The 9,004-nt window shown below is 32.4% G+C and overlaps 1 protein-coding gene across 4 annotated transcripts; it reads right to left on the bottom strand.

Moving 5' to 3' along the window:
- Nucleotides 1-534: 534 nt before the first annotated feature.
- On the bottom strand, nucleotides 535-4,544 carry LOC107613148 (NADH dehydrogenase [ubiquinone] 1 alpha subcomplex subunit 2). Of its 4 annotated transcripts, none has more exons than XM_088496730.1 (4): nucleotides 4,470-4,544; nucleotides 3,326-3,418; nucleotides 3,085-3,191; nucleotides 535-1,047 (listed from the first exon to the last, which is right to left on the bottom strand). In XM_088496730.1, the coding sequence occupies exons 2-4, from the start codon at nucleotides 3,409-3,411 to the stop codon at nucleotides 944-946; spliced, it is 297 nt and encodes a 98-aa protein (XP_088352856.1). In that variant the 5' UTR covers nucleotides 3,412-3,418; nucleotides 4,470-4,544; the 3' UTR covers nucleotides 535-943. The 4 variants fall into 4 exon arrangements, with proteins under 4 accessions (XP_088352856.1, XP_088352858.1, XP_088352859.1 ...); XM_088496732.1 differs by having other exon boundaries at nucleotides 4,361-4,477; XM_088496733.1 differs by lacking the exon at nucleotides 4,470-4,544 and adding an exon at nucleotides 4,300-4,430.
- Between the last annotated feature and the right edge of the window lie 4,460 nt (nucleotides 4,545-9,004).

The raw sequence follows: 9,004 nt of genomic DNA on the forward strand, positions 1-9,004 counted from the left end.
AAAATGGTGCTGGTTATGTAATGACGAACTTGTGTTTTTCTTTTTGCCATTGTTTGCCCAATTAGTTGAAGAAAGATAGGTCTTTTTAATATTAAAAAATTTTAATATGTGGCTGTACAAATAAAACACTTATCAAATAGTATATAAACTTTTAAATCTAACTAAATATATTTTTATAAATTATAAAGTTCAAATTTTAAATTCTAAACCATTTATATAAAAAATATAATAAACAGAGAATTATTTTTTTAATTAATAAAAAATACAATATTTTCTATTTAATAAAAAATATTTAAGAATAATTTTTCTCATATTTTTAAAAAAAAACATTAGTTGATTTTTTTTCCTTTATCCCCCTCCCCACCTTTTTATTTTTTTGGAAGGAGTTTAGGGGAATTAGTTAATAAAAATAACCAAGTCAAAAAGTCCCAACAGAGAAAAATGAAAAATCCAAGAAAACAAAATATAAAGCAGTTTACACGAACCATTAAGAAAATGACTTAAGGCAATACTAAAATTTTGCACAAAAAGTTACGAATATTTAGAATGTTTTTCCCAAAAATATAAATTGGTCCATGCCTTGTTACACCAGATTATTTGATTTGATCAATACCAAAATTCTTTGGCAATGCAGTCCAAAATGAATACATGAAATTTAAATCTGAGTTCTTAATAAATCTCTCATCACAGGTGTGCTCAACATGCAGAACCCAGGACTATCAACCTAACAGGATGATACCTTTTTTTTTTTTTCTTTTTTTCCCTGACAAGAACAGGATCATACTTGAAATGACTATAAGATACAGAGAGAAAGACTGAGTCAGATAACATTACACTTTTAAAGGGGGAATACATCTAGCTTATTAAAAAACAAATGCAATCATCAATTTGAAGTGCAGCATGAGAGCATTATTCAATTTCAGATGGCTGAGAAGGTGCAATATCAGGCTTTCAAGGATTCTCCAGCTTTCACCAAATCTTCAAGTGCCTTGGAGATCTGTGCCTCCGACAAGCCTTCCAGTTTGATTCCTTTCTCAACACCAAAATCTAATATAAAGCAACAAATTACAAAAGAAACGAGGACTCAACTACGCAGATAATTATTTCAAAATAAAAAAAATTAAAAAAATCATATTAGAAGAAAGTATCAAAGGCTCACTAATGATAGATATCATGACAGTAAATATGCAGTGTAATTAACGTGAAATATGTGGATTTATTTCTTATACACATTTTATGTCAGTGAAATCCTTAAGCACTCTTCAAGGTCCTCCAAAATCTGTAAATAATGGTAGGAATTTGTTATCTTTATCCCGTTTCTGAGTTATTATTATTATTATTATTATTATTATTATTATTATTATTCACACAAGGTATTAAGATGTCTTTGTATTGAATTGTCAGACTCTTCATTAGTTCTTATTTGTGGTGCACAATTTGGTGGAATGCGAGGAGACAATGTATGGTAATTATATCAACTAGGATGTTATTGTCAAGATCCCCTTTTAGTACAACAACAACAACAACAACAACAACAACAACAACAACAAAGTCTTATCCACTAGGTGGGGTCAATTAGATGGATCAAATGATGTCATTGTGCCTTATATCACAGTTATAGTGAGACTTTTTACACATCAATCTCCTTTAACCACCTTGTGTATGGTCTTCTTTTAGTACGATTAAACATTTTCAAGAATTTAGTATGCAATAGCAAGAAAGAAGAAGAAATAATGAGAGGTGAGAATAAAAGGCAGTAAGCAACTAAAGAAAGATGGAGTAGTTAATGGGAAAGTGGGAACATTAGTAGGGAAAACATGGAACATGAGTGGCTAAGGCAGTGAAAGTAAACTGCAAATGAGTAATCTTAAATTTTTTACCCCAGCAAAAATTTGTTAATCAAATTGCTGAAAGGATGCAAAGGGAATCAATATTTGGAGGCCTTTCAATGTTACTAATTTTTTAAGATTATCAATTTTATTTTGGAACAAGTATCTACGAGCCACTAGAATGTGTTCCAACATCACAGAGCGCTAGAGGTTGAAGATCAACAAGGCAAATACTAAAGAAAGAGAAAAGAAATCATAACCTGCATAAGATTCTTGACTCCTACCAAATATAAACCTTGTTCACTTAAGGCTTTTCCAAGTGTATAAATATAAAGACTAGAAAAGCATCCCATCAAAAGGATAGACAAGATGAGAGATAGCTACCTTAGTTAGGGACAGAGAAAGACCTAAAGAGACTATGAATAAGGTGATCGGAAAAAATCTGAGCAAAAATAAGCTGATTCCGTATATGATTCATGACAGGGTGTAACTGCACTGTCTGATCCATGCAGTTGACACCCACATAGTGGATAAGGATTTATAGTTGTTGATCAATATTTAAGAAAAGAAAACAATATTGTATTTTCTTTCAGCAATTGTTTATATGGTATTTTTCTTTGAGCAAAAATGTATAATTTCATAACAGGGATAGATTTTGCAACTAGGAAGATGCAAATTTATTTTGTTTTATATCAACAGTTTGCCAAAAATTAGAGCATCTCAGTTTTTAAAAGATGTAAAACTCACCCCATAAAATTATTCTCTCTCAAATGTAGTTATACATTATGTCCAAATGATAGGAAGGAGGGCACTTTGCAACTTGGGAACCAGTTTGCAGGAATGAGCTTACTCAGCTAGAGTGCTGAGTAAACCAACAGCTAGTTAATCAAGTAGGCCACGCATCATAAGATACGTAAATTGGGACGCAAGGAGAAATGACCACATGAGTGCCAACTAAATGGAGGCAGTTCATTCACCGGAATGTTCTGCTGCTATCCAATCCATCTGATCTATCAAATTCTTAAAAATTGTGTCTCCCATGATATGGAAGGAAGAAATCAGCAACAATGAAGATCATTGCTAATTGTAATAGGCTGTTCAGTGTGGATTCTACTGTTTCATTTGTTTTCATTCATTTCATCCTAGATATGCTTGCTACGTTACATATTATTCTAAAAGTCAAAATTAATTTTTATTAATAATATGGTGACAAATTCAGATTAAACAGATAAGAACGGGACTTAGATGGTGATACCATATCTTGCCCATAGTTGGGGTTCCGCTCCACTGCATTCACGGATCAGTATTGGCAATTTCGGGTTCAAAGTCTTGAGTTCCTTATAGTTCTTTTCCACAAATGTCCTAAGATAATGAAAAAAACAACATTAATTGATACTCACCTATCTATAAGATGTAAGTAATCAAATCACACTAAGATATGTAAATAATAAAGCGGTGATATTTTCCCCCAAAAAAAAAGTGAATATAAATATAACCTTGCAGGTGAGCTTGCAGGCGACGACTGGCACATCAAAAACCTAAGCTCCCTTATGTTCTTTGAAAGATGTCCTCTCCATGCCATTGCTTCCCTAGCTCAATTTAATAATTTATTTCAGATTTTTCCTCATCACGAGGCAATAAAGAAGGGAGGTAAAACTAAAACCCAACAAACACAATGTAAGATAAACTAATACAGGCAGAACTGCCCAAAGTTGCAATGCTAAGCTACAAATAATTGACAATCAATTAAAAGGCCCCAAAAGTATACACAAAATTCTACTACTTGGAAGTTGGAAACATACTTGCAATGTTCTTTCATTGCACATAGATATAAAAGTCTACATGCCAATATTATGAAGACTGATCTCAAAAACAAAAGTTCCAAAAGCAAGAGAATTTTAAATTGTCTGAACCCCCAAGCATTCACCCAGACAACAACTAACTAAACTCGGGTTAAGATTTCATGATTATTATCATTTTCAGCTCAACTACTATTGAGTTTTCTTCCAATAAACAAGCAATACTGAGCAATATGATCTAGCAGAAGTTCTACTGCCCAAAATTTGGCCACTTATTTACTAGAATTTAAAAAACTTGAAAGAAGAAAATAGAAACTGCATATTCCAATCATATTACAAAAGTACAACCCTATACCTACACCCTGATTGCAGAATATCCTTGAAATTCAATAAAATCATAAATAAGAACCATGATAAAAATTTCATAAAAAATACATAAATACTTGGGAAGACTTACAACAACAGATCCAAGGTAAAATTGGATACTTCTACACAATACTAATTTTTGAAGAACAATTACAGCGAAAAATTGGAATGTACTGATCCAGGGAAGAAAAAATAAAATGAAGCAGCATCTCCACAAACTATAATGAGAAAAAATTATAGACAAAAAAAATTACAGATAAAGAAATTATAGCTAAGAAATCTTTGAAAATCAGTATGAAAATGACATTAATTCTTATCATATTGCAAAACCCTGTATCAAATCCTCTAGGTTCCGAAAATGTCTACCTTGTGACTTGATATCAGTATCAAGAAGGAGGGTTTTAGATTAGACATGTATGTATACAATAAGAAAATCAAACCAAAATTTTGAACAGTTAATGTGTAATTAGTTTACCTGAATGTAATCACAAAGTTTGAATGGCGTTGTTGCGTAAGAAGCCACGAAGTGATGGATACTGTTCAAGTGTTCGGTTCACTTTTGGGTGAAGAACCAAAGCTAACAGGAGGGTAGACTTGTCATTTCCATGACATTTATATTTGGTATTATAACTTTGCAAATTTAATAAATAAAAGCATAGAATAAAATATTAGTATAAAATAAAATAAACAGCATTTTTATGTGATTTTTCTAAAACGAAATTGATTATATTTGTATTTTTATTGAGTATTTTGACTTTTCTACAAACAAATACTGTCTCGATTTAAATGGTGTAATATGTTATTTATTGAAATATGATAATCAGAATTTGTTATTGATGCATTGTATTTTTTAAAATTAAAAATAATAAAGAATATTCACTTTTGAGCCTTAAACACAAATTTATATATCCGAATTTCTATTTCAATGTCCTGTCCCTAAAAACAAACAGAAAAGTATAGGTAACGAACAATATTTTTGAATAATGTGTGAATAATGTGAATTAATAGGGTTAAAAGAGTAAATTAATCTTAACTTTAATTAGTAGCATTAAATTAGGGTATAGTGTATTTTTATTTGATTGGTGATTGTTTATGTTGTTCAAGATAGTTATTGTTTACCTAGCACCAAGGTTGCGAGAATCGAACCGGTCATTGAACCGGTCAAGTGACCGGTTTAATGGTTCAATAGTTCAACCGGGGTTGAACCGTGGTTAAACCGTTTTAAGTAAATATATAATAAAATTATTAAAATTTAATATACATGTAAATATTATAGAAACTAAAGCAACTTATTATAAATATTTGTCCATTTCAGTGTAAAAGAAACCTACAGATCATAATTAAATCAATTTCTTTCTTCATTCTCAAATTCTCTCTCACTCTCTCTGTGACTTTTTGCACAACAATAAACTGGTGCTACATAATTCTTCTATCCAAGTTCATCATCTCAGAGAAATTCCCTTTTACCTCTAATCACATTTTTGGCAACAACATACACTTCTTGCTTTTGGAGGCCAGAACCCAAAAGATCATGTTCAAGAATCACAAAACAGAAATCAGAATAACAAACTTACATGGAAAGTCAAGCCACCAGCAACAAAAAATTCAGAATCACAAAAATTTTAACAAAAACTTCTAATCAAATATTCAACAATAAAAACTCGAATCCAAACACAGAGAACTCAGCATCCAAAGTTAGAAAATCCAAAAACAGAATAAATAAACAAAGAATTTATACTCAGCAATCAGCACCCAAATTAAATTCAGAATTATATCACCAACAACCCCCAACTCAGAACACAAAATTAACAAAATTAACAACCACTGTTAAAATCAACCATCAACCCCAACTCAGAATTCCATCAACAAAATTAACTCTGCAAAAAAAATTTCAACAGAATCATTCAAAATAAACCATTATTTCAGAAAATCAGCAACATCATAAATTGAAGTAGCACGCTTACCGACAACGAGGGAGGAAGGGAAGTGATGGCTAGGAGGAAAGAAATTCTGCTCAGACAGAAAGAGAAGGAGAGAGAGGGCTCGAGGACAACGACGACAGAGATTACAACGCCAGCAGCTCCAAACGAATCTTTGAGAGGCGACGACGGCAAGGAGAAGCAACGTCTGCAACGACGACGAGACACGGTGCGGAGCAAAGAGGCAGCAACGGGAAGATTGACGGGAAGCAGAGAAGAGGTGACAAGCAGAAACGATGAGGAGTAGGGCGAGGAGGGCAGAAGCACCAACGACCCACGATGAGGGTGGATAGCGGTGATGGTGGCGGCTGCTCTTCGTTGGGGTTGGAGGAAGATTGGAAGGAAATTAGGGTTGAGGTGTGGTGAGGTGAGGGACTGAACAAAAGGGGCTAGGGGCTTTGTGGGTACTGATTAGGATTTAGGGCTTTAATCTTAGGCGTTTTTTTTTTTTTAAAGAGCCAAGACGACACCGTTTAGTTTTTTAACTTTCAAACCAAAAACCATTAAAAAACTAAACGGTTCTCCCGGTTCACCGGTTAACTGCCGGTTCGACTGGTTTTTCACTGGTTTTTTGCCAGACGGTTTTTGACCTTACCCGGACCAGTTAGGTGACTGGTTTCTGGTTAATCCGGTTGAACCGGCCGGTCCAGTTCGGTTTTCAGAACCATGCCTAGCACTCTCCAAAACAAACACAACCTTATCGAGTTTACCTTCAACTTTTTTAGATCCAGCTCTAACAAAATCAAAAATAACAAAGAAAAATACATATGCAAACAATGGATTTGTTTGTGTGAGTTTTTAAAAAAAGACTTTTTTTAATTATCTTTTTTAAAAGATTTTATAAAAAAATAAAAATAATTTTATGTTTAAATATTTCATGCAAAAAGATCTTTTTATCTATAAATTATGTTTGGGTATAACAATATAAAAATATTTTTTTGTTTATTTATTACATAAAAAAATATTTTTTTAAAAAAAAATCTTTTAAAAAATATAAATTACAGCTTTTCAAAAAAGAGATTTTTTATTTTTTTAGTACTTTTATTTTTCACTACTAAAAATTTATCAAACATGCTAAAAAATAAAAAAAAATTATTTCATTAAATTTTTTTTTATCAAAATAATGATGTGAATCACAATATCTACCGCTTTTGTCATTTTTTGTCTGTTTGCCGTGGTTTTGGTTGGTTTTTGAAATTGCAAAATGACAACACTACCCTCACTTTGGTTCTCACTTCTTAACCCCAAAAGGCCAAAACCGAAGCCAGTCCCGAATCAGCGCATGGTTTCCGTGTCCATCACCTAGCGGCTTCTTACGCAAATACCTTGTTCGACTTTGGCATCATATTCAGGTAATACATCTGAAACTAACTACTCAGAAATTCATGAAAATTGTGGATTGTATTTGTGCAGTTACTTCTACCTGTGTTAGTTTTAACTTAACAATTGGACTATTCATTTTGGAGAGGAAAAACATCTACATAATTTTTATTTTTATATGAGCATTTGAACTGTTTATATTTGAAGCTTGTAAAACAGAAGGAATGCTTTCTATAAAAACCACGAGTAAGTTTAATATTTTTCTCACAGTTAGTTTTGCTTTGATTTCATTGAATACATGCATACATGTATGGGGTTTTACTTTTACCTTCTTTTGTTGATGCCTGCTGATGAGGAAATATCTAAAAATAAAGTATTAAATTGAGGTAGGGAATCAATGGCGTGGAGAGGAAATCTTTCAAAGAACATAAGGGAGCTTCGATTTCTAATGTGCCAGTCATCACCTGCAAGCTCATCTGCAAGGTTATATTATTTACATTTTCTTATCTCTTGATTTGATTATGTAAATCTTGTAGATAGTTAAGTAGTAATGACTAATGAGTGTTCTTTTTTTTTTGTTATCTTCAGGACATTTGTGGAAAAGAATTATAAGGAACTGAAGACATTGAACCCAAAATTGCCAATACTGATCCGCGAATGCAGTGGAGCTGAACCCCAATTATGGGCGAGATTTGGTATCATCATTCTAATGTCTCATTCTTTTTCTTCTTATTTTTATTTGAATTTAATTTTGATAGTGTAGAGTAATTTTACACATGCATCCAATCACATAACCACATCAGTAATAATAACTACTTTTTATATTGACCGCAAGAATGGTCTTCCAAAAGAACAGATATGTGAACGACTCACTGTCAGTGCATCAAAACTCTATATTTGAATTTATCACCCTTTGATATGCTTTTCTGTTCTATATCATCATCAATGAGCCCTTCTATCCCCGTTTGTTCATTGGCACAATATACATAACTAAATATTAATATACAATACTTTTCGCTTTTATCCTGAGTCAAGAATTCTCAACTTTCTTACTTATACACTTAATGTATAGTGAGGCTAAAAGTTTTAGTTGTACTGGTCTTGCACAAAGATCAATCCACACCAACTAGTCCAATTACAATCACAATTAGCAATGATATTCACCGTCAATGAATTGTTCCTTTAATGATAATCTTTTACTAACCTTGTACTCATGGGTATAATAGGACTAGATCACAGAAAATATGCTCGAATTTAGACTGAAATTGCAAGAATAGTAAAATGTGCATGCTTCTTCTGGAGGACAAATCTCTTCTATAGTTGCGTATTCAAGAAACTTAATACTCTCCTAAGTCTGGTTCATTTCTAACTTCTGAGATATTCCCCTCAATACCCCTCCCCTTACCACTTCTAAAATATTCAACCTCCTCTGTCTAGTTGGTAGAGTTAGTTTCTATTTTCTAAATCTATCCCCATAGAGCCTTGCCCACAATTCACTCTTCATCCTACACACTTGACAATTAAAATTGAATCCCAATAGTCTATGGCTAGGTATCTATAACTTCACCTGATACACAAATGGAAGATTTTAATAACTTGGTACATAGATAGTATCAGAATAGGTAATTGCAGAAATAAGAAAGAAGTCTCACCATCCTCATACCTTCACTTTAATGAAGTGCCTCTTTTTAGTTGGAAATGCTCATGTGGT

The sequence above is a fragment of the Arachis ipaensis genome, chromosome B8, assembly GCF_059453495.1.
Source record: "Arachis ipaensis isolate K30076 ecotype BB chromosome B8, ASM5945349v1, whole genome shotgun sequence".
Classification (NCBI taxonomy): domain Eukaryota; kingdom Viridiplantae; phylum Streptophyta; class Magnoliopsida; order Fabales; family Fabaceae; genus Arachis; species Arachis ipaensis.

Coding starts and splice junctions, on each gene's coding strand:
- LOC107613148 (XM_088496733.1), bottom strand. Junction 3,192..3,325: donor CCTGCAAGCTCACCTGCAAG/GTTATATTTATA, acceptor TCATTATCTTAG/GACATTTGTGGAAAAGAACT. Junction 1,048..3,084: donor CCAACTATGGGCAAGATATG/GTATCACCATCT, acceptor GCTTTATATTAG/ATTTTGGTGTTGAGAAAGGA.